We start from the raw sequence: 25,487 nt of genomic DNA on the forward strand, positions 1-25,487 counted from the left end.
GTTGCAAAATATTAGCTCTCGCGTATGACAGTTTCTGAGTTTTGTTGGGTATATATAGACGAATCGAAATTTTACTTGTTATGTTAAATTGTATGTTAGGGTACATGGTAGGAGAAATCATTGTATATTAGAGCGCTCTTTTAATGATTTGCCTATAACTGCATACAGGCAGCCGTAAATTTAGCATAAAATATCCTGATCCTGTTTCTTCTAGCATGTGCGACGTTTGTTGTGGTGGGCTTCTTGGGGGAAATGTGATTCTCCCATGATGTCATCTGACTTACTAGTATATGCGATACGAAGAACAGGTGTGTATGTGGCTTACTAGGATTAGGCTCATGGTAATGAGGTCCTAGTAGCTGAAACGTTGTCGGGGTATTTTGCAAAAATTTTCCTTAAACAGTTAACAAATATAATATATATTTTTTTTAAATTCAGACATTAGATGGATTTTACAAATATATTTTTAAAAAAATAGGTTAGGTAATTGTGGCTTCTACAGCTCGGCAAGCAGGGTGCTCTTGCATAAGCTCTTATCAGTCTGTAAGTCAGCAACAAGCAACCTGCGCTAGAGGTAGATGCTCTTGACATCATGAAAAATGAAAGCTTTTTCACTGTAAATTTTCATAAAAGGACCTGAGGGGTCCATGTATTTTTATGTCTGGCAATACTGTTGGGGGCCTAGTGTTGGCGACACTGTGGGTTTTTACTGTAGCTTTTTATGAGGGGGGGGGGTTTATTGCCTTTTTTTTATATTTGGCAATTTTATTGGATGTTCTTTTTTTTGAGGCTCGAAATTATTATTTGAGGCTTGAAATCATTATTTGATGCTCGTCGGTGTTGCCAACCCACTCTACAAAAATTCTACTATATGATCTTTCACTGGCTAACCTAACCTAACCTAACCTAACCTACTCTAACCTAACCTAACCTAACCTACTCTAACCTAACCTAACCTAACCTAACCTAACCTACTCTAACCTAACCTAACCTAACCTACTCTAACCTAACCTAACCTAACCTAACCAAACCTAACCTAACCTAACCTACTCTAACCTAACCTAACCTAACCTAACCTAACCTAACCTACTCAAACCTAACCTAACCTAACCTACTCTAACCTAACCTAACCTAACCTACTCTAACCTAACCTAACCTAACCTAACCCACCCTAACCTAACCTAGCCTAAAGCAAGGAGCTGGCAATCTTGCTTGAGGCTTGCCTTACAGTGCATAAAGCAAGGTTGCTAACCTACTGGTATTTTTGCCATAACTTTTTACAAAAAAGAGAGAGGAGAGAGAGAGATGGAAGAGTTAAACAACCGACAGCCCACCTACAGCTTTTTTTTCTGTGTTATTTCCGCATGTATGCAACATTTGCTTTCAATAGACAGAAGGAATGTTAGTATAGCAGGCTCCGAGTTTACAATTTATTAAATTAAACAATAATTTATGTAAGAATATACTTGTACTTACCGAACACAAAATAATAAAAAGCACATGTGAATGTTTGCGTGTACAAAATGCTAATTAGCGAGAGTTAATTAAGCAAGGCAAGTAAAAAAAGCAAAATAGAACAACATATGGCGGCGTGAAAATATGTAAAAAATTCGATTCAGAGGTGGATCGAATTAAAGTTGGGGGATATTTTGCATTTTTTCCCTATAATGTACAAAACATTTACCGTACATAATCTTTTCCATTTACAACAGTATAAAATAAGAGGAATGTGTGACAATATCCATATTAATTAGGAAAGTATGTTGTATGCTAGGTTAGCTAATTGTGTCTTCTACAGCTTCACTGTATAGAGGGAAGATGGAAAAAGAGAGTTCTACGGAAACTGACGCTCTTAACAATATTGTACGCCCGTGAAAATTATATATAAATAAGGCATAAGCGTATTATCTGCTTTCATGTCAGATTTTCCCAACCTGTGAGCTGTAGTGTTTAGGTGACAAGCGACCCGCTCAAATATGATACTGTTGACAATATTGTACGCCCGTGAAAATTACATATAAATAAGGCATAAGCGTATTATCTGCTTTCATGTCAGATTTTACCAACCTGTGAGCTGTAGTGTTTAGGTGACAAGCGACCTGCTCAAATATGATACTGCTGACAATATTTACGCCCCGTGAAAATTACATATAAATAAGGCATAAGCGTATTATCTGCTTTCATGTCAGATTTTCCCAACCTGTGAGCTGTAGTGTTTAGGTGACAAGCGACCCGCTCAAATATGATACTGTTGACAATATTGTACGCCCGTGAAAATTACATATAAATAAGGCATAAGCGTATTATCTGCTTTCATGTCAGATTTTACCAACCTGTGAGCTGTAGTGTTTAGGTGACAAGCGACCTGCTCAAATATGATACTGCTGACAATATTGAACGCCCCGTGAAAATTACATATAAATAAGGCATAAGCGTATTATCTGCTTTCATGTCAGATTTTCCCAACCTGTAAGCTGTAGTGTTTAGGTGACAAGCGACCCGCTCAAATATAATACTGTTGACAATATTGAACGCCCCGTGAAAATTATATATAAATAAGGCATAAGCGTATTATCTGCTTTCATGTCAGATTTTACCAACCTGTGAGCTGTAGTGTTTAGGTGACAAGCGACCTGCTCAAATATAATACTGTTGACAATATTGTACGTATATTGTATTGTATAGGAGACTAGAAGCATATAATTTGGCGAAAAAAAAAAAAACCAAGTAAGGTCATAGAAAATAGTTAAAAAAAAAGTGAACAATTATATTTTGCATTGCACAGCATTAGGTATTAAATAACATACCCCCAAAAAATCTCTGCATTATGCGTTCTGAAAAAAATTGCCCTACGTGCCAAATTGCTGTGTCAAGTAAAAATTTTCAAAGACACTGTCGTACTTGTGTGCCGGGAAAGCGAATATGTGCGACCAAACTGTGCTCTAAGTGTGGAATAAATTTTTCTATTGATAACTTCAAGCGACACCAGGTTACTTGCAAGAGCACTGGAACATCTCTACCGCAACCTTCCAAGCGAAAGGTAGAAGTAACCTCCCTCGATGCATCGCCACCTGCCAAACGCGTCAAGCTGACGAAGAAAGCAGACCGAATTGCGTTTGAGCATTTATTAGAAGACTTTAACATAACATCAGACAGCTCATGCGATGTGCGTAGTTTTCTGGAGAGCGAGCGAGCTAAGATAATATCCATCCTCAACGATGCATTGGCTACATACTCCACTAAATTCTATGCTGTGCTATGCTGCAAGTATAAGAAACCGTCTGATGAAATATATAAATTCTTCCATGCCACAAAAGCAAAAACACTGCATCAGGCAGATGTCACTGACCTCGACAGCATCTACGACAAGTTTGTCGAGGAGTTTGTGGCAAAGCACGAGGAGCATCAGGCTAAAGGCTCGGGCGGTTCGCTGTGTGGCGACCCCCACGAACTTCGTCTGAAACTTAGCAAGTCCCTGCCACTGGCAGGGTCTAGCTATATTGCCCTGCCACCCAAGGTTGAAGCAAGAAAAGCTGTTCTCAATATTCAGAACAAAGACACCAAATGCTTCCTCTGGTCGGTGCTGGCAGCATTGCACCCTGTTCACTGGGAAAACAATCCACGCCGTGTTAACCACTACAAGCAGTATGAGTCGGAACTGGAGGTTGCAATGGCCGGGATTGCCTACCCTGTAGAAGTCTCGCATATTCACAAGTTTGAGGTTCGTGCTCGTGACTTGTTGGGCCTGCAATTAGCCATCAATGTTTACGGTCTCACCGAGAACAAAAATGAGGTCCACCCCATCCGGGTGAGCAACGTGAGCAACAACAACGAGGTACGAGAAATCAACCTCCTGCTCATCAAGGACGAGACCCATCACCATTACACCCTTATCCGTTCCCTCTCTCGGCTTGTTTCGAGCCAACAAAGCAAAGGCAAAACCCACGTCGAGGTGTGTCGCAGGTGCTTGGCTACATTTAATAATCGAGAACAGCAGGGTTACCGGCGCATCAGAGGTCCCAACATTGCTGCTGAGAAGCTAGCTCGCCACATGCTCTATTGTGGTACCAACGAGCCTGCACGAATTATCCTGCCCGAACCTGGTGCAGTAGAGTGCTTTCGCATGCACAGTGCTATGGTGAAGCATCCTGCCTATATTGTAGCAGACTTCGAGGCCTTTCTTCAACCTCTGTCTAACTGCGAGCCCAACCCCGAAACATCCTCTACCATTCCTTTCCAAATCCACGAGGCCTCGAGTTACTCCTATCTTGTGGTGTGGCGAGACCAACATATTGCCTCCGAGCCCTATGTGTATCGCGGTCCCGACCCGGTCAAACACTTCCTGGAGAGAATGCAACAGGAAGCCATCAAGATAGGGAAGGTGCTGTTGGCCCCCAAGCCCATGCTGCCTCTGTCTCCGGAAGACAAGCATCAGCACGAAATAGCTCTAAATTGTCCTGTTTGCAACTCGGTCTTCACTGACGATAACAAAAAGGTCCACCACCATGACCATTATGGGACCGGAAGCTACATTGGCCCGTGGTGCAACAGATGTAACTTGAGAGCCAGGGACCCGCGCTTCATACCGGTCTTTTTTCACAATGGCTCGGGATATGATTTCCATCACTTGGTCACACATCTAGGGTACGACAATGCGAGAATCAATGTCCTGGCACAGAACGAGGAGCGTTATATTAGCATCAGCAAGTGGGTGCCGATCCCCAACTCAAGCAGCAGCATCGAGCTTCGGTTCCTCGACTCTCTGAGGTTCCTCCAGGCAAGCCTCGATGCTCTTGCTGGGAAGCTCAGAGACGACCAACTAGCCATTACTACATCAAGTTTCCCGAACTTAGATGTCGCACTCATCAGACGTAAAGGGGTCTACCCCTACGAATACGTCACAGACCCTTCCAAGTTCGAAGAAGAGTTGCTGCCTCCCCAGGATAAGTTCTACAGCCAGCTGAGAGGTTCAGGTATTACCGACGAGGAGTACAAGCATGCTCAGTCTATGTGGGTCGAGTTGGGTTGCCGAACTTTCGGTGATTACCACGATGCATACCTGAAGCTTGATGTGACGCTTCTTGCCGATGTGTTCCAGGCGTTTCGGGCGACTGCGATAAATATTTACAACCTGGACCCTGTATATTTTTACAGCCTTCCTGGACTGGCATGGTCGGCCATGCTCCTGCTGACTAAAGTTAAACTTTCACTTATCTCCGATAATGATATCATGCTTTTCATCGAGAGAGCTATCCGGGGCGGCATGGTCCAAGTGTCGCAACGCTTCGCACACGCCAACAATCACCACATGGCCACTGGTTACGACCCCTCCCAACCATCAAGCTACATCATGTACACTGACGTGAATAATCTTTACGGGCACTCCATGATGCAGCCACTCACAACAGGACAGTTTAAGTGGGTTGATCCTTTATACCACGACATCGAAAAAGAGTGCGACGAGTTTGGGTTTTTTGCCGAGGTGGACCTTGACTTCCCCGAGAAGCTGCAGGATACATTCTGTGACCTCTCGCCTGCTCCGGAATTGAAGTGCCCACCTGGCTCGGATCAACCGAAGCTCGTCATGGACTTGGAGCCCAAAAAGCGTTATGTGCTACACTACCGGAACCTCCAGTGGTTAATGCAGCAAGGGGTCTCGGTCAAAGCAGTTTACCGCGTGCTCTTGTTCAGGCAGTCTCCATGGTTGAAGCCGTACATCGAACTGAACACCAAACATCGCACTACTGCCACTTCGGAACTTGATCGCGATTTTTTCAAATTAATGAACAATGCGGTATTTGGGAAGACCATGGAGAATGTGCGAAATCGCGTTGATGTGAGGTTGGTGACGAAGAAAACACAGTGTCGTCGACTTGTTGCAAGCCCGCTGTTCAGGTCTCGAACAATTTACAACGAACAGATGTCTCTGATTCACATGAACCGGGGCAAGGTGCTACTCAACAAGCCCATCTATGTGGGAGCTGCAGTTTTGGATCTGAGCAAGTTGTGCATGTTCGAGACATATTACGGCATACTACGTGCACACTACAACCACAATATCTCGCTCCTCTACACAGACACAGACAGCTTGGTGTACCATGTTCGCACGGCCGATGCGTATGGTGATATAGCCAAAGTTCCAGCTCTTGTCAAGCTCTTCGACACATCGGGCTATCCCCAGCTAAACCGGTATGGAATTCTGCCCCGGAACAAAAAAATACCCGGCAAACTCAAGGACGAGAAAGACGGGGATGTGATTGTGGAGTTTGCTGGACTTCGTGCCAAAGCCTATGCGATCCGGGCTGAGGGTTCAGTAACAAAAAAGGCAAAGGGTGTAAGCAGGCAAGTGGTTCGGGAGCACCTCAAGTTTGAGGATTACCTCGAGTGCCTCAGAACAAAATCGCCCATTCTACAAAAAGAGCATCGTATCCAAAGCGTCGATCATGTGCTTACAACTAATATTGTCAGGAAAGTTGCTCTGGATGCACACGACGACAAGAGGTGTATTCTTGAATGTGGGGTCCATACACTTCCGTGGGGCCACTATCGCCTCCAAACTAGTAAGACCTGCCCAGAGTGCAACAAAAAGTAATAGGCAATGCGAAAAAAAAACAATTTTAATTTACTTCCACTTCCTCGATTACATGCATGCATGGCACAGCAAAATTAAACTTCTGGAAACTGCTAATTGCAATTTGTACTTATATATATAAAATTCCACATTTCTTATTGTGTGCTATTTTTTTTTTATTTATTTAAAACTGTTCAGTCACTCTTTCATTCTTGACGTCATACACAAATGTTTTCTCTGCAATAAGAATGACACTGCACAGAGTATCTGCAGGCAAGGCATCGTGGAACTCGCATACAATCTTGATGTTGGTACGATCGTTGACCACCACTTGCTTCCTCTTAGATGTGTTGATGACGGTCATGGGTCTCCGTGCTTTGAATTCGCTGGGCGCGTAGTACACGTCCACGCTTCCTTCGGTCACGCGTTTGTAAGCCGTGTAAGCTTCGTAAAGTTTGAGGTAATCGTCTTTGGTCATGTCGAGGTTGTAATTCTCGCGCGGGAACACTTCGTTCCTACCGTTCTTCAGATAAACGTTCTTGATCTTGCAGTCGTCGAACTTGCTGGAATCTTTTTCCTGATCGTTATCGCGTCCGGTCTGAAAAAGCACTACGACGAAATCTGGCATGTCGAACTGTATGTTGTTGAACTGTGTCGTCACGTCGAATTCCATGTGACTTCCCGACGCCATCTTCTGCACGCACTGGTAACCGTGAAAGTGAATCGGCACCTGCGGACTTTTCAAGATCTCCGCTTTGTACTTGAGGGCGTAGTTCGTTTCGTATTCCACCACCGGCATTCTCAATTCCATGCTCCGGATGACACATTTCGCTGCTTCGGGTAAAGTGTTGGCTATCGGCGTGGTGCCGTCCGGACCCAAAGTAGCGTATCGCATCAGTGCGTCGTTGTCGTTGGCCGCTCTTCGAAACGTGATCCTCAGTCCTCCCTTCCACATGATCTCCTTGTAGTCCGAGAAGAAACCAGGCAGCAGACGCATGGGAAAGAGCACCGTGTGACTTTTCGTCGATATTTTGGTCCCGGCTTCGAATCCCCCGGCCTGGTAGTACGCTGCGTCCGTTTTGGATAATTTCAACGTTCCCACCGCCGTCGACGTGATGCCTGGATAATCTATTCTGTCGATGACGGTGTTGTGTTTCCTCACCTCCACCTGCGAGAACAGGTGAGGCACGAAGTTGTCCACGAGTATCAAGTTTGCTGCTGCGGGAAACGCGTCTCCGCTTTCCTTCTTCACCACGTCGAATTGAAGGTAGAGGTCCGCTCTGTGAGGATGAATGAACCCGTCGCCTACGTCCACGTCGTATTCGATCTCCCTGTTCGCTTCGTTCAGATTGGCGAACGTGCGACGGTTGGGAGGGAAAGATTGCAATTCGTAACTTTCGATTTGCTCCATTTTACATGTATGGTTATTTATTATATGTTGATCTCCACGATGGCCGTCGTAGTGGCACCTGCGAAATCCACCACGTCTCCTTTCTCGTTCGTCACCACCAACTCTATGTCGTCTATGCGGTTGCGACATACTGGAAAATAGATCGGCGAAGAGGGCGTGTAGATGATCGGTTCCATGAACTCGGAACTTGGTTTGAAAGTGGCTATGATTCCCGTCTGCTTGTGACTTCCTAACAATCCGTCCGAAGATTTCGTGATCATACCTTCGGCCACGTTACAGTGTACGTTCAGAGTCTCTATGGCCAAGAATTTAGGAATGTTGGTTGCTACGTGCTTGATGCCAGCTTCGAGTTTGGTGTCGTTCTCGAAACCTAAAAGTTCTCCCATGGTGCCCAGGTCCACGGTCTCCGTCGCGGATAGGATTTCCACTCTGTGCGTGACCGAATTTTGAGAAAGGTATGTGCCTTTGGGTAATTGAGCTTGCAAAGTGGAAAGATTGTATTGTCCTGGCGTGACGACGATGTGTTCGCTTCCGACGCTAATTTTGTTGTTGTGCTGCGTAACATTAGGTATGAGGTACATGCTGTAGAATGCACGCAGAGCCACGGATTTAGGATAGACGATGTCGTCGTGCAGCGTGAGTTTCAAGATTGAAGATTCGCTCGTGAGATGGAACACGCCCATCCTAGTAATGCTGTTTGAGGTTCCACAATGCTTTCTGGAAATCCTCGATCGTAGGGTTATTTATTTTAGAGAGAAACGCGAGCACGGAGAGGCAGAGATGACCGCAGTTCACGTCTCCGAAATTTTGAATGCGTTCGTCGTTGTAGTATATAGAGGTTTTGTTCGTTTTCAGATAATGAATTAAATTTGTAGGTGGGACACCTCCGAAAGAATCGAAAACGAATGCTTTATCATTGTCGTTTTTGTGGTAACATATCCAATGCGTGCCTGGATTTTCTTGACCGTCCAAGTTGACTACTCCGCATTCTCTTCTTTAAACGCTTGAAGGTAACGAGTCGGACATGAAAACTCCTCTGAAGTGTTTGATTTGTAACGGTCCGATCAGAGATTCAATGTCTCGGTTGGTGAGTGCTTCTGTTTCTTTTTTTTAAACTTTCTCATCACGCCCTTCCCCTTTTTCTTCTCCATGGCCAGGTTGTGACGTTTATGTTCTTCCAACTCGGCCTTGTTCTTCTTCGAGTCGATGACGGTTTTCGCGATGGCGGCACTTCCGCCGGCCAAACTTCCAACGGCCCCCAATGCTGCCAGGATGGCGGGGATGCTGAATATGAAACCTCCGATCTTTTGCTGTTTCCGCGAACGCTGCAATCTTTTCAATTGAGGTGTGCTGAGCAGCAATTTCATTCCGTGTCCTTTCGACAAGCAAGAACGTTTCTTCTCGCGTTGTTTCTTGGTGAGTAACCCATCGAGGGTACCTAGATTTTTAAGATTGGAGTATGGTATCTGGTACACGACACCCTTGGGCTTCATGTTGATGCTCTATGTGTTATTTTCACGGTATGTTATTTATATATATATTCTGAGATTTTTTCTTGTGTAGTTTTTTTTACGGTATGTTATTTATATACCCCACCCCAATTTTTGTTTCGTGTTCATGGCGATGGTGGTACCCAGTGCGGCGACCCGTTCACCCAGCGATGCGTCTCTGCTCACAAACCTTTCGAAAGCTACATGTTCCAATTTTTTGTCTGCTTCGTGACGTGCGTCCAGATCCGTCTGCGTGGTGTTGTAAGCGATGTCGTGATCTTTGCATGCCGCGTCCAACGGATTCACACCCTTGTCTCCTCTCTCCAATCTTTTCTCGAGTTTGGTACCCGGTCCGCAGTACTGGTAGCCAGGTAGATGCATCTCGAAAGGTAACTTGTTGATGATGTCGTTCACGAGTCCCTTTCCTTCGGCCACGTTCCAAAATTTCGGAGGCAGCGTGTTGATGATTTTGATCAGGTAACCTATGCCCTTGTCGTCGTTCACGATGAAGTTGGAAAGTTTCGTGCTGATCATGTCCACGATGCCAACCTTCTCGTTGTAGAAATTACGGTTGCCTGCATTCTCTTCGCCGGCTATCACCAACAATCGGTCCACGAGCTTCCTAACGTCGTCCACCCAAACGAATTCTTTGGGTAACGTGTTGTAGCGTTTGACGCCGCTGCCTGTTTTGACCTGGTTCCAAATCGGTTTGATGAGATTCCTGTACTTCTCGCCGCTGCTCGATTTCACCCTATTCTGCGAGGCGTCGTTGTTCTGGTACAAGGCATCCGTCATGATCAGAATTTCCTTGTAACTTTGGTAATCTTCGTCGGTGTAATCTTTCGGCTGCTTTTTGGCGACGAGTTCCCACAGTCCCACCGTACCCGGATACCTGTTCCAACTATCCTTGTCGCCTAAATTGACTTTAATGTCGTTGCCTTCGAAGGTCACCTTCGATTTCCCAATCTTCCACACCACACCGCCGCCTTCGCTGGTTTCCATGCTGGGATACAATCCGAACACTTCATCCTTGTCGAATTTCCCCGTGCTCAGGTAGTCTCGTGCCAAAGGTCCCAACTCGATTTTATCCGAAGACGTGCTGCCTATGGCACGACGTCGTGCCGGTGCATCCTTCAGTTCGAACGGCGTCGAAGGAATGCTCGAAATGGGCGTGGGTACGGCGTAACTTTTAGCTGCGAGCGGTACGAGTTCGTTGATCAAATTTTTATTTTGTTCCGTGACACTTTTAATTTCTTTACCTAGACTGCTGATGGCATCGATCACGGGTTGATCCTGACGTTTCTTCTCTTCGTAGAATCCGCGATTCTCGGATTTCCAACCTTTGAAGCGTTTCGCGAGGTAATCGCGAAGCTTGAGATTTTCGTCTTCGATTTTTCGTTTCGTCATGACGTTATTTATACACGTCGTTTCTCACAACGTTGCAACGTTTAGAAAGTCGTTGATTTTGTTTCTGTATTTTCCGTCGTTGGGTTTCCTCGTCATGTCGATCGTAGCGAATCCGAAATCGTCACCGTTCCAGCAAGTAGAGCAGCAGCGTTCCGAAAATTGATTGTAGTTCATGTCTCCGCCTACGTAGTCATCGTACGCGTGCTTGAGGTTGGTGTGATCTTGACGAAACAAACATATGAAATTAGCGTTGTCGCGCACTAACTGTTTTGGAATTTTGGAAAACGTTTGAGCTAGGTAAAAGCAATCCATTTCTTTGTGACGACCTTGCGTGAAAAAGTTGCGAATTTCATTTTGATTTTCCAGGATGGCGTCGTCGAACACAACGACTGAATTTTCACGACAATCGTCGAGTGGTTTTATTTCCGAGGCGAACGTTGCAATGTCCAGACCATCGTACAGTTTCATCAGTTGCTGGTATTTGGATTGCTCCAAACTTTTCGAGAACACGTACAGGTGCCTGTTCTTCCAATCTAACCAGTTCGGTGCGAGGAGAAAATTGTCCACGAGCAGTGTCGTTTTCCCACATCCCGAAGGACCTACGATCAGACAGCGGATGCTGTCGGGAAGCAGCTCGCCGTTCTTTTTTATTCTCGTTTGACTTTCCAGATCCGGTAGACGCTTCACCACGTTCCACGTACTCACAAGATCACTTCGTTCGCGTCGATCCAACTCTTTTCCGGAAGTCCCAGCCATTTGACAAACAGTTTGTCACCTTTCCTACGCAATACTTTCTCGATGAGGTACGTGTCGGGGTGTTTTGTTTTAGAGAGTTCCTCTTCGTAAAATCTTCCTTTCAAAATCTCGCCGCTACTATCTTTTATTATATACGTGTGTCGGTTTCCAGGTAAAACTCGAACCACCGTAAAGAGTTCCGTGCTCCAATTTTTTGTGAATTTCTTCTCGAAGGTGCGTTTGAATTTGCTGATCCTCACCTGGTCTCCAACTTTGTATTTAGCTTTTTTTTTGTCGTGGGAGTGTACTTTGGACAGTAAACGGTAGAAATTAAACGCTGCTCGTCGGACTTGGTAACGTCGGCTGGCTTCATGCCTATCGTTCTGTGTACCGTATCATTATAGGTGTCGACGAGTTCCGGCAGGATGTCGACCCATTTGTAATTTCCCCGAAGCGTGAATCGTTTCCACATGTGAGTTTTCAAGGTTCGATTAAATCTTTCCACGATGCTGGCTTTGATGTGACTGAAGCTCGAATAATGTCGAATCTTGTGTTTTTGAATAAACTTTTGGAATACGGCGTTGTAAAATTCTTTACCGTTGTCCGTTTGCAGAAACCGTGGTCGTCTGCCACCGCTTTCGCGAAAAATTGTCTTGAATGCTTCCGTGACGCACGTTCCCGTTTTCGCCTTCAAAGGTAGAGCCCATGCGAATTTCGAAAACGTGTCTATGACGGTGAGAAGGTACTTGTTGCCCTTGTTCAATTTATGTACGTTTTTCAAATTGCCGCTACTCATCTCCACGAGGTCGCTTTGCCAGAGGTCGTCGATGCCCTTGGTTACCACAGCCAAACGTTCGTAGTTGCGGCGTGCAGGTTTATGCAATTCTTCGACGATGGCTTGCCTAGACATTTTTTCTTAGAGATTACGTTTCAAGAGAAGCACAAGCGTGATGGGATTCAAAGAGGGTGGCACTTCGCTCGTGTTTTGAATGATCAGCTTATCGCCGGCACTCACGTCGAAAACGGTGAGATCTTCGTCTTCGTGTATTTCATATATGTTGCGCGTTTCGTTCCAACGTGCCAGAGGAATGTTTCCTGCTTTCTGGACACCACGATTCGATATCAAAGTCATGGTGGGAACGCTAGCTTTTCTACCGTGAGACCAGTACGAAAATTCGTTTATCTGAATCGTGCCATCGAGGAGAAACTTGTAGTACGGATGATAAGGATGCAACATGTACAGTTTGTTACCTTCGACGAACGTGGAGATTCTCTGTTGATTGGGTACGCTGTTGATTTCGATGGCTTGCAGGGTGAACAATTTGGCGAATTTAGTGTCGACGCCGAGCAGATTACTGTGAACTTGTCCGAGTTTATTTTCGATGGGCAGCAAATGCTCGATTATGGTATCCGTTACGGCAGAAAACGACGGTTTGATTTTCACTTCCACGTTCAACTGCTTGTAGTTTTCGTTGAGTTCTTGCAACTTGGCACCGAAAGAAGCCAGCGTCGATTCCTGCGTGGATTCCAGCACTCCGACTTGATCTCTGATGTTGACGACGATGTTCTGAAGGTTCTCGACTTGATTCAATTTCGAGCTCTTCTCGGTAAGATCGTTCACGATGCTTCGCATCTCTGTAAACTGCGTGTGAAGGTCGGCGACGCTCTGCGAAGTGGGCAGCGTCGACACCAGCGAACTAATTTCGTCTCGAATCTGTTCCACGTTCGCCGTTTCCGTTTCTAGTCGTTTCAGCATTCGAGATATGTTTCTTTTCAAAGCGTGCAATTCTTTGGAGGTGGGGAGATTGGCCACCCTACTCTCGAGATTGCTCAAAGAACTTTTGATGTCGCTCGATTCGGATAGTGCCGTCACCGCCGTTTTCAATTTTTCCAAATCTTCGCTCGAAGGCACGCTCGTCCGTAACGATTCCAAGTCACCCTGTATGTTGTCCAGTACGTGATGAAAATGAGCAAGATTGGATTCGACGTTTAAATTTTCTAAATATTCGATTTTATGCTGAACCGTGCTTAACGTGTCTTGAATGCTCGTCAACGCTCTCGCTTCAGCGTGAATATTTTTAATTTCTTCGTTGATCAATTCCAAGGACGCCTGAAGCGTGGCGATGGTGGTTTGAATGTGTTCGAAATCTTGATAGGCCTCCAATTGAATTTTTATGTTCGCGACGCTTTTACCGATGACCTGCAGTTCGTCCGACGATGGTAGGTTCGTCATGGTATCTTCCAAAGTCTGTAACTTGGATTTAATTTCTTCCAACGTGCCGGTGAATTCTTCTTGTAATTTGGAAACGACGACGTGCAAGCGTTCTGCGTCTATATCGTTCACCACGGTTTGAAGTTCGGAGAAATTCTTTTCTATTGCGGAAGTTCGTTCTTCGATTTCGAGTTTCAGTTTTTCCAAATCTTCATTTTTCGATTGAAATTGCTGTAATTTGGCCAAATCATTTTGAAGCGAATCCACGCTCAACTGTATATTTTGAACGCTGTCGTAAGAAGGTACGTCGACATAATTTTTTATGAGCGTTTTCAGTTCGGAATCGATTTTCAGAATGGGGTCGAGACATTGCGTTTGGAGCGTAGCGATTTCCGACTCTAAACTTTTGTTTAAGGTCTCCTGCAAAGCGATCAAATCGGTCCTCAACTTCTTAACTCGAATGTCCAACATGAGAATCTCTTCTGCGTGGTCTACACGCTTGGTGTTGCCGAAAATATCGTTAGGCATTTTTGGTTAACGGTTATTTATAATAGGATAGACGATTCGTAATTCTACAAAGAGAGGAATGAGTTTGTCGTAATCTCCGAGAAGTTCCATGTAAAAATAATCTCCTGCAGAAACATCGTACGTAATGTTAGAAAGCATCTTGTCGTGCTTGATTCGAAAAATATTCTTGCCGGTAGAAATTTTGATTTCGCCTGCGTTTTCCGGATTCACGGTGATTTGAAGTTTCCCGTCGATCGGAATTTCGTAAAAATGTAAATTGTTATTAAAAACATAAAACATCTTGCCCACATCGTCATTCAGTTTCGTCCAAATGCTGTTGAGATGAACAATCAGTAAACCATTGAGTTTAGATAATACGGAAGGTAAGAGGTTATTGGAATTTGGCGGTGCAGTCTCCATGTTGATCTGTTTGCGGAAGCCAAAAAGATTCATTGTCTTTGTTAGTTATTTAAGAATACGGTCAAAGTTTTTTTTTGTAATGACACGCAAAGTTTTTTTTGTTTGCTTGCGTCACAATACAGGCACGCGCGCGCACGTGTGTGTGTGCGACACATTGTTCCCGAAAGAGGTTTACAAAAGTCACGATATATGAACATTTGGTCCCACAGTTGGAAAATTACGATAAGTTGCATTCAAAAGTTTCAAAATATCATATAGTAGAATTTTTGTAGAGTGGGTAGGCAACACCGACGAGCCTCAAATAATAATTCAAGACTCGTCGGTGTTGCCAATTCCTATTTGTAGGTTAGCTTAGCCAGTGAAAAATCATATAGTGGAATTTTCTTCGGATGGGTTGGCAAAACCCAAGCCTCAAACAAAACATCCAATAAAATTGCCAAATATAAAAAAAAGACAATAAACCCCCTCATAAAAGGCTACAGTAAAAACCCACAGTGTCGCCAACACTAGGCCCCCAACAGTATTGCCAAACATAAAAAATACATGGACCCCTCAGGTCCTTTGATGAAAATTTACAGTAAAAAAAAAACCAGTAGGTTAACAACACTGTCAATCTACGGTAGTGTTGCCAGATGTAAACAAAAAGCAATAAACCCCCCCCTCATAAAAAGCTACAGTGCCCCCACAGTGTTGCCAACTCTGCCCTCAAAATATACATCATAAAAAGCTACGACAAGCGCCACAACCTTGGTGATTTTTTTCGGGTAAGAGTTGGCAACACTGCGCCTTAAAAGACAAATCCATTAAGGCGATCGAGCCTCACGAGCCTCAATTGATGACTTGGTACCCGGCCACTTGTACTACTTAGCCATGCGGTGTAATCGCCTCAGAAGCATGGGAGTAGGGTGCGTAAAAAATTTACGCCAGTGGTTCGGGTAAACGCTTTGAGCAAAACTGAAAGATCGGGTCACGTGGTTTCGTCTCCATCACGAACACACATTAAACTGCTTTGCAGCTAATACGACTACAAGAAATGTTTCTAAATATGAAATTGAAACACTAACTGTGATAAAATTTGTTGAAACCGTGTGAAGATATACAAAATGCGTGGGAAAATAACATTAATATACCCCTGGATCCATTCCTTTATTTAGTATTTCCTTTATTTTATGAGTAAGGTTAGGATTTTGTTGACTTAGAATATTTTTTACGTAGTAAGGGTGAAATATATAGAAATTCATATTATGAAGTAACTAATTATATTAAGGTGCTTTTTAAGGGCATATTTTGGCCATTTCTACATGATAGAGGATATTTTGACAGATTTTCGGTTCCTCAAGGTATATACAGTCATTATTGAAGTGGATTCGTTCTTACTCTCATGTTGACTCAAGTTGTTGAATTTTTTCAGTTATACGTCCCAGTTTATTTCCTGAAAAATTGTGAAACAATTTTTGATCTCTTCCTGCTGCTATAGCTGCTGTGGAACAATCAGGAGTACCACTAGTGAACCAGATAGACGTTGTGAATACAATTGTGAATAATGTACATGGTGTTGTGGTAAACTGGGACAACAAGCGTGAACCAAAATAAGAAAAAAACGGGAAAAAATAATAGATTGTCAATTGACCTGTCTGCTCAACAATCAAGCTAAAGTGACAGAAAGTGGTATAATTTACAGCGATGGACTAAAATTTCCTCAAGTTAAAGATTATACGAATGCTTGTTAACAAGGCTTGAATAGAAAGAGTGCAGGTAGAACAATTCATTTATTTAAATAAACGAATAAACTGCCATAAATTTAATCTATTCTTAGTAGCTCGTCATGTAATTTCATATCTGGACAGTGGCTCCATCTCTCGTGAAGTTTGGTGATCTCTGATATGCGCAGGTGCTGATAAACTAATGATGGAACAAACACAAAGGCCTTACTCAGAAGGCCTGACTAAAATCTTCAGGTCCTACCTTAATTTGTTCTCAGCCCCCCCGCTGACTTTCAGTATTACTGAGCTCCGATCAAATCAATAAGGCTAACGGGAAATCTTTGAAGACGGAATATTAGAACTTCTGACAATGGATGCCACCGACTGGGAACAGAATATGAGATATTACACAGAGGATTTCGGACGACTAATTTCCACGACCCCCTCCGCTTTTCCTTCTAAAGGACTTTCACCGTCTCCAGTCGTGCAAACAAAAGAAAGAAGTCATCTGGAAATAGACGACAGGTAAAGAAACCGACGGGGTGAGCGACTGAGAAATGAACTTTGGAGGACGATATAGTGCTTGGAAATGTCAAAAGAGAACGTGAGATTGAGCGTCGTTCGCAAGGTTAACGGACTAGTTATACAGTCGTTTCATTTGCGCAAAATGCATACATTCTGTGCAATGCACAGATGGAATATTCCACTCTGCATGCGCAGAGGCAACTGCGCATCTTCCACTTGACGTCACACAGCTAATCTGCACATGCGCTGTAGGTACAGCGCATGTTACTGCGCATGCGTAGAGAATAAAGCGCATTTTCCACTTGACAAAAGCGCACACCTTCACTCAGAGGAAGAGAGAGAGACAAAGACAGAAAAGAGAGAGAGAAAGACAAAGCATAGAGAAGCAGAAAGAAAGGACATCAAAGAAAATATATAGAGAGACGAACAGAGAAAAGAAAGAAAGATCAAACAGAGGCGAAGAAAGAGTAGAAGATAGAGAGAAAGAAAGAGAGGGGGTAAGCCAGAGGAACAGAGAGAAAGCCCAAGAGAAAGAGAGAGAGAGAGACAAAGAAAGGAATGGAAGGGAGGGAGAGAAAGAAGGGGGAGGTGGTGAGAGAAAGACAAGGGCAGGAAAAGAAGATAGTCAGAAAGAGGAGGAAGAGAGGAAGCAAGCGAGAATGCCAGAAAAGACTGAAAAGAGAGAGAGAGAGAGAGAGAGAGAGAGAGAGAGAGAGAGAGAGAGAGAGAGAGAGAGAGAGAGATTTAGCAAACAGGCTTAGATATTACTATTCCAACCCCTTGACAGAACAGTCTCAGGCTGTTGGCCCACGGAAATAAAGAATTTTAATGTAACTTAGTGGAGATCAACAGATTTTACACAAAGGACACTTATAAAGAATGATACTCCAGTTTCTTGAAAGACTTCCAGTGGTCGTGAAGTTTAGTGAAGACTTTTCCACACACAAGGCTACCTATTATATTCGCAGAAAACTTGAATTCCACAAGAAATTCTACACCGTTGCACGTTGAAGTTCACATTCTTGACAGTGTGATAAAGGGTACGTCTCAGGTCAAGCAGTGTTGCCAACGGTATCGATTCCCACCAAACCATATTCTCAAAATCTAAAATGTGTAATATCATATTACACAAGGACGAATAGAGTTTTCCAAACTTATGTATTTCTGGGTCCTATCTGATATTCTGAGTACAGTAATTGATGTTGGGCGTTTATATTATGGGTTTTCAATCAAGGGATCTCGAGTTCGATCCCTGGTAGAGACACACTGCATTGTAGTTTGGATCCTACTTTCAACTGTAGGTCCAGTCTCGATTAACCTGAGCATAAACCGACTGTAACCATGTTTTACAAACTTTTTGAAGTGTTGAAATTCGAGGAAGTGTCTAATGGAAATATATTTTTGTAGAAATGTGATTTTTGTTTCAAATGGATAACATTTCCTTCATCTTGATCCACAAAACGGTTACATAAGTGCCACATAAGTTCAAACATCGTAGAATTCTTTACACAGGATGTCCTTAAAAAAATCCCAAAAGCTAAAAAAACATGTATTGGTTCTGAAATATAAAGGAAGCTAGGCATTGGCTTGAATGTAAATAACAATTACATGAACAGGAAGACAACTCTGGAATTACTATACTGAATTCTTCAAAAATATCTCTCACTCTAAGGGCATATTCCTGGGCCTATTTTTCCATATTTTAGGTAGACTTTTCTGGGATGTCCTGTATATTGAATGTTCCCTGCATTTGTTACCTTCGGACTAACAATACATACCGCTGAAAAACTTCAAATACGGAAAAAAAATCGGCTGTAATGCACAATTACGTATCCTTAAAGGATATGCAATCTGGTAAATTTGGAAATTAACTTTTGTCATCTACCGTGACTTCTTACGCTAATTGTACACACACAAATATACAATAGCATCTAAATACATAGGATAGAAATAAATGAATGCAGTTCCTGTATTGTTAATGACGAATTAAGCTCCGCAAATTAATAATAATAAAAAACTTGATATAAAATGAATGTCAAAAGTGCTTCTTCAAGATTTCTAATCATCGTAGAATACAATGAACCACTTACACTGATTCAGCTTGTACTGGTGAACAGTACAACCGCAAAAGCAAACACTACACATACATTTACAGTACATATTATTGTAAGTAGTACATGACTTATGACACAACACTAAAGCAACAAAGTTCCAATAGAAAAGACAGAAGCTATGAAGAGACCTACACTACAATTAATATACAAACAACAAATACGAATAAAAGCATGTGGAAAGAAGAGGGGATACACTAATAGAGAGACAGAGAATGAAGAAGTACTACTTGAAATACATAATCCTACCAATAACAGTAACAATATCACAGCATCTCCAACATAATACTGATAGTTACAAATAACTATTTTAATAATGTATGTAACGGTAAGTTATAAAGAAGCGTTTACAACGTGGAGCACATTTATACCAATAGCGCTCAATAGAGAATTTGAATGTTAATAGGAAAGAGGATAACAGGAACACTTTAGATGAGAATATTTTACTAATGACTGCCCATGATTCAAGAATTACAAATCGTAGCCTTGTAACGTTATCAGCATGTTAACCAACAGCTTTGCACAGTCTTGACATTTTGTCATTTGGTACAATTACGGAGAACAATTTGAAAGAATTTTTTTACGAGGTGCATTCCAAAAGTTCCTGCACAGGTCCGAAACAGCCACTTGCGCAATGGTACAAAACAACACACACTCTTCTTGAGCATGCGCAGTTCGTGTTAGTATGTTAAGCATGTGCTTTCTTGTGTTTTTGCTTATTTTAAGCTATCTGACAGTCAATCAGCGTATTAAGGAGTGACAAAGGACTAGGTGACAAGGCAAAACAACCAAATGTCAATAGGGCTAAATCATGACATGATTAGAATGAAATTAGTGCCCAAAGTTTGAGATAGACGACAAAAGAGTCATTATAGCACCGCTGCAACTTTACGGAAATAGAAGAAAGCCAGAATATTATGCCAGAGTTGTACCTAAAATAGTACAAAATTCTATTGGGCAATTGGTAATCGTTCCATATTAGCAAGAAGGGGTGACATGAGTATTGTCTTTGTCCAGCATGCTACCTTGACGAAAGCTTTACCCAGATCGAACCCGGAACACTAGTTTTCTAACCTCTATATAAAGAGAATGACACAGCTTTGTAGAACATGTGTGAAATCAAATTAGAGATGAATCTCCTACTTAAAAAAAACCCAACTTAAACATGACTAAATATATTTTTGTGCATAAAACACGAAGGTATTTTCGGTCAACATAAATGGGTGACTACAGCATGCAAAGCTACGGGTTATCCAAATATCGATTCTACCTACCTTAATAAATTTACACATTGCATTTTGACACTAAAGGGGTGTTTGAGATGCTGTGAGATAAGAAGAAGAGAGAGAAAGAGAGGAGGAATAATAAAAAGTGTCGTGACAACTCACCAACTTTGCACATAGTGAAGGATACTTTTCCTGTGCATGCACAAGGAGAGAAACAGAGTTACGTCAGTGCTACTATATGAAAAAACAATCGCTCTTCACATTGCTTAAGCAAAAATCTATTACTTATTTTCAACCACATAACTACAGGGAGTAGTAGTACACTTAGTACATACTTTAAACTATTCATTTTATATATTTTGCAATTTTAGTAACTTTTACCTTTAAACAATGCAGTATGTACATGTTGATATTTTCCACAGCTAGGAGGCATGGCTACAAGCAGTGATGTGCCGTAGACTATACGTTTACGTCTACATGCGTTGTCTACACGTAGATTACATTGGATTGTAGTTTACATAGACTACGTAGACAATCTAAAGTGCATTAAAATTAATTTTCAAGGGTTTCATGAAAGGAAAGTGACATTTTCAACTATATTGGTTCCTAACGAAATGAAAAGAATCCCATTTACAACAACATTTCTCGTCTCTTCTATTATCAACTATGAAACAAGATAAATAGTTTGCAAAAACAACAACAGATGGTAGTCGTGAGCCAAGAGTGGTCTTTTTCCCATAAAACACTAGAATATTGCCTATATTTGGTTTTTTTTAGGTGAGAAATTGTTCGAATTTGGAAGAAAGTGTATTAAAAGTTCTCCTCACACATCAGCAACTGATACGAAGTATAATTTTCTTTTAATTTCATGGAGCCCTTTGCTAAGTTATCACCTTTCGCCATGTTGTTTACATAGATTACGTAATCTACGTGTAGAATGTAGACTAACGTTGTTTACGCGTAGACGCACATCACTGGCAACAAGAGAGCTGGTTTGCGATTACCTCTTCGTGCAACGTCATAACTAATAGGTTATGGATCGGAACACAATTTCAGCATCAGAGTTGCAAATGCGGGTTGAACAGGCGGAAAATTGACAGTTTGAACATAGTGTTTCCAATTTGAATAAACAAAGAATATAATAATTACAATATGATGATATCGTGTAACTCTGATGCTTATACCGTCTTGCGATACATGGCCTACCGATGATGACGTAAGATGTAGTCTCTGCACAGGCCTTATTGTAAGAAGGTACTGATCAGCCACGACAAGATGCACACTCTTAAACCATCGACATTAGCACCAGTAACGTCTTACGAGATAATATAGAAGGTGTTTAGAAAATAGAATATACTCATCTTAATTTTGTAAATAAACGAAACCTAGTTCATTAAAATAAGTAGTGCATCATACTTGAAAAATTAAATCTGTTATACAATTGTGTGGTTTCCAGAAGCTGATTTCGTTAAGCCTGCATTTGCGCAATAAATATCAAATGCAGCACTGTGCGGAATTACTACAGAGTTAAATAATAAATGCTGTACAACTTCTACTGATTATTTTTTTTTTCAGAAGGAATTATTCTAGTTTTCATATTCAGTAAAAGCACTGCCATCTAGCGACGGAAAATATAAACATACACCTTGTGTACTTCGATGTACAATTTATCACTATGAGGTGCAGGTTAAAAATAGGCACACAAAAGCATATGTTACTTTACAGCAACGCAAAACAACAACAGTTCCTCCAGTATATTTACAGCTCTAAGGATAAAAAACAGTACAGACACAAATACACACACAAAAAAGGCTTGTGCCTTTCCATCTGACATCTTCAGATGAAAACAAAAATAATGGGTGAAAAGAGGAACGCACAACCTACGGTAGGCACGTGGAAAATTTCTAAAACGTCAAATTTTTGTTTGAAGATACACTGCCGCCGAAGCTGAGCATATATTATGCTGCTGTAGGTATTAAGAGTTAGCAGCAGATATTTCACAGTCAAATTCAGTTTTTAAGGTGTCTTTTGAAATAGGATGAACTTGCAGTTAGATACACAAGCGTATCAAGTTTGTTTTCACACAACTAGCTTCCTGATCGGATATGGTTCGCCTCAAGACATACAAAACGGCTACATACTTTTTGGACAGACCTCGTATATATCAATACAGAACATCCAACAGCAATGTTTCCATATTTATACATGTACTAAAGGTACGAATGAGCTCTTGCACTATGCATGTACTAATACCCGGAACAAACTGGGTATTTTAAGCATTAGGGGTGCCCTGTTGGTGGAGGGAGAGGGGGCAGGGGGGTTTCGAGGATACCTAGAAAATTTTAAATGGGGTAACTCTCGAGGAAATTTTGAATACAATGTTTTATTAGTAGGAGCCACATTATCCGCAGGGACAACCAAAATAATTTCACATTTTTTAACACTTAAATTTGTAATGATCATTTTGTCTGGATCTCAAAAAGAGAATGTATTATTATTTTATTATAATTGGCATTAGGGTTACAGTTAAGCTTACAGTCTACTGTACTGATTCTCTGACTATAGAAAAGTGATTTTTGCCAAACATACATTAATGTGAATCGAATTTTTAAGATTGTTATTTACCGTCGCTTTTCTGTCATTTCGGTAATCGCGACGGTGAGGATGAAATGATATCCCTTCTACTGTTGAACATTTTCGAGGTACTTTCTAAGCGAGGCAACCACGTGTTGTCTTCCAAAGTTATTACGTTGGGTCAATGGACTGTTGTCTTGTGATAGCGTGGTGACGTTAGCAGGCCTGTAGCCAGACATTCTTAGTAGGGGGCGAAGTTAATCGTAGAGGGGGCAAATTTTTAATATATTGTGTTGCATTGGCAGATATAGCAAGGTACAGAGGGGAACTTGGCCCCCTCCTCCAAAAGTGATAAGTAACATGAAAGGAGTGATCTTGAAACTCCAACGAACAAAAAAAGTTCGAGCAACATAAAAAAAAAAAAGGTAAAGTGTTCCCCTATGCATAGCACCACGCCATGAAGGCGTATAGGGGGTGTGGGGGTAACGCCCCACACTTTCTTGATCCGGTCGTGAGTGGGGGTGATGTGATCAGCATCACGCCCCTGACCGCCTTTACCCCCCAGGGTTTCCCCCAGGTACCCATGTTATTCGACGCTGGGTGGGCGCCGGGGCCGCTTCCACCGTTAGAAAAGTTCCCGGATTTGAACCGGCCGGGGATCGAACCCGGGACCTTGAGCATGGTAGTCAGACGCGTTACAGACTGAGCCACCGCGGCCACTATATATCGAGCAACATGAAATAACAATATTTCGATAATGACCTATCGGACTACCAAAGAATACAAAGATAAAGTTTAACATAAGTAGGCTAATCGGGACTGTATCTGCTTTATATTTACAGGTCAATAATGTTAATAGACGATTAATATGTACCAACAGCTTTGGGCTTCTCTGCAGAACTGATTAAGGAAGTCATTTATAAATCGTGCTTCATAATGTTTCCCTCTAGTTTCCAGCATGAAAGATTTTTACGCACAAAGGAATCTAACGAGAATCCAACACCACCATTGTGTTGTGTCATGCAAGAAAAATCTAATTAATTAAATAATAATGGTTACATATTATCATGATATTATGTACACTTTGATGAATTGTATACACATTTGTAATACATTTTTGTAGGCCTACTTGCTAAAACATTAAAACATGGGTCCCTTACTCCACCACGGATTCCATTTGCTTCAAATGAAGACTCTTGCATCAATACAGACAATGTTTTCCTACTGTTTACGTTAACCATTTTGCAAAATAGTGTGTTGTTGAAATACCAATAAATAGAATATAATTTGAGAGATTTTCAATCGTATTTATTTGACTGCAGCCTTTTCTACTATTCAGTTTCTTGAACCTATATTCATAGGGTGCCGCCTGATGAACACCGACAACTTTCACAGTGTGTACAGGACATCAAGGAAAGCAACTTTTCTCAGTCACTATTTGCTCGCCTAATTCTTCTTTCGATGTTACAAGCAATCGAAATATAGAATCTTCTGTCCTTAATGTATGCAATCCCATTGATAGCTTCGCAGTTGCAAATGTCATTTATTTTTACTGCCGTTTAAAATTCTTAGAGAAATATATAACATGCTATGGAAACGATATCATGCGAACAGCCAGACTTAAAACTTAAATTTTCCTTTATAAAATTGATATCATAACACACACCTATGTTGCTTATTTGATGTGTCTGCATAGAGAAATGATTCATAAGATTTAATTAATTGACTTGCTTTATTGTACTTCGCCTTTTGTGTCAGTTTTGGCTAATTTGCGAATATAGGTATGAGTGGTGATATGATGAAATTTATGAATGGACACTCGCAAGCATCCATGCCCATGCCAGGATTCGAACCCGGGACCCCTGACGTCGTAGCGCGATGTGCTAACCACTCCGCCACGGGGGCCGGCTCATAAGATTTGAAATTGATATTTACACTCCATAAGATGCGTAGTGTAACCCGTAACAAACAACATATTTTATTGCTTTCTAACCGAAATAATGAATGTGAAACACTATCACATTTTCATCGTGTTTGATAATAATTTGAGCCAGTAAGCTGTCCTACATCTTCCACTAGCCGACCTCCATGGTAGGATGGTTACATAACACACTACGAAGCCAGGGGTTCCAGGTTCGAGCCTGGGCATGAGTGTTCTTTGTGAGCAGAGGCGAAACCACAAATTTTTATCTGGAGGGGAGGGGGTCAAGTACCAGGACAAACGTGCCAATAATAATAATAATAATAGTGGTGGTACTGGTAGTAATAATAGTAGCATTAAAAGAAGTTATTATCGTCGTAAATCATGCAAAGGGGGTAGAAGTCGGTGGTAAAGCATTTGTGTTTGAACAAATTATTTGAAATAATTTTTCCAACACGTTCAATTTCATATTAGCTAATAATGGAAAACAAGCACACAAACTGTATTTTTGAAAGACAGAATATGCATGCCGAACATTATTCTTTTTGTACATATGGCACATATAACTTTCATGTACAACATATATTTTACACATATGCAACATGGAGCTACGTAAAATAAGAAAATACATTGTGCAACATGTTAACGCTAAATTGTGTACGTTTTCAAAGTTT

The 25,487-nt window shown here is 41.9% G+C and overlaps 1 protein-coding gene across 4 annotated transcripts in view; it reads right to left on the bottom strand.

Annotated features, from left to right (window-relative positions):
* The window catches only part of LOC146004908 (protein FAM135A), a 491,480-nt gene that overhangs the window by 169,916 nt on the left and 296,077 nt on the right, over positions 1 to 25,487 (bottom strand). For 3 of the 4 annotated variants that reach the window (XM_083143938.1, XM_083143936.1, XM_083143935.1), the window contains exon 6: positions 20,481 to 20,510. The exons of the other annotated variant lie outside the window; for it this stretch is intronic. In XM_083143938.1, coding sequence (XP_083000064.1) covers positions 20,481 to 20,510 — 30 coding nt within the window. The remainder of the gene's footprint in view (positions 1 to 20,480; positions 20,511 to 25,487) is intronic. 4 annotated transcript variants of the gene reach the window in all.

Source organism: Lepisma saccharinum, chromosome 22, assembly GCF_977018435.1.
Source record: "Lepisma saccharinum chromosome 22, izLepSacc3.1, whole genome shotgun sequence".
Lineage (NCBI taxonomy): Eukaryota > Metazoa > Arthropoda > Insecta > Zygentoma > Lepismatidae > Lepisma > Lepisma saccharinum.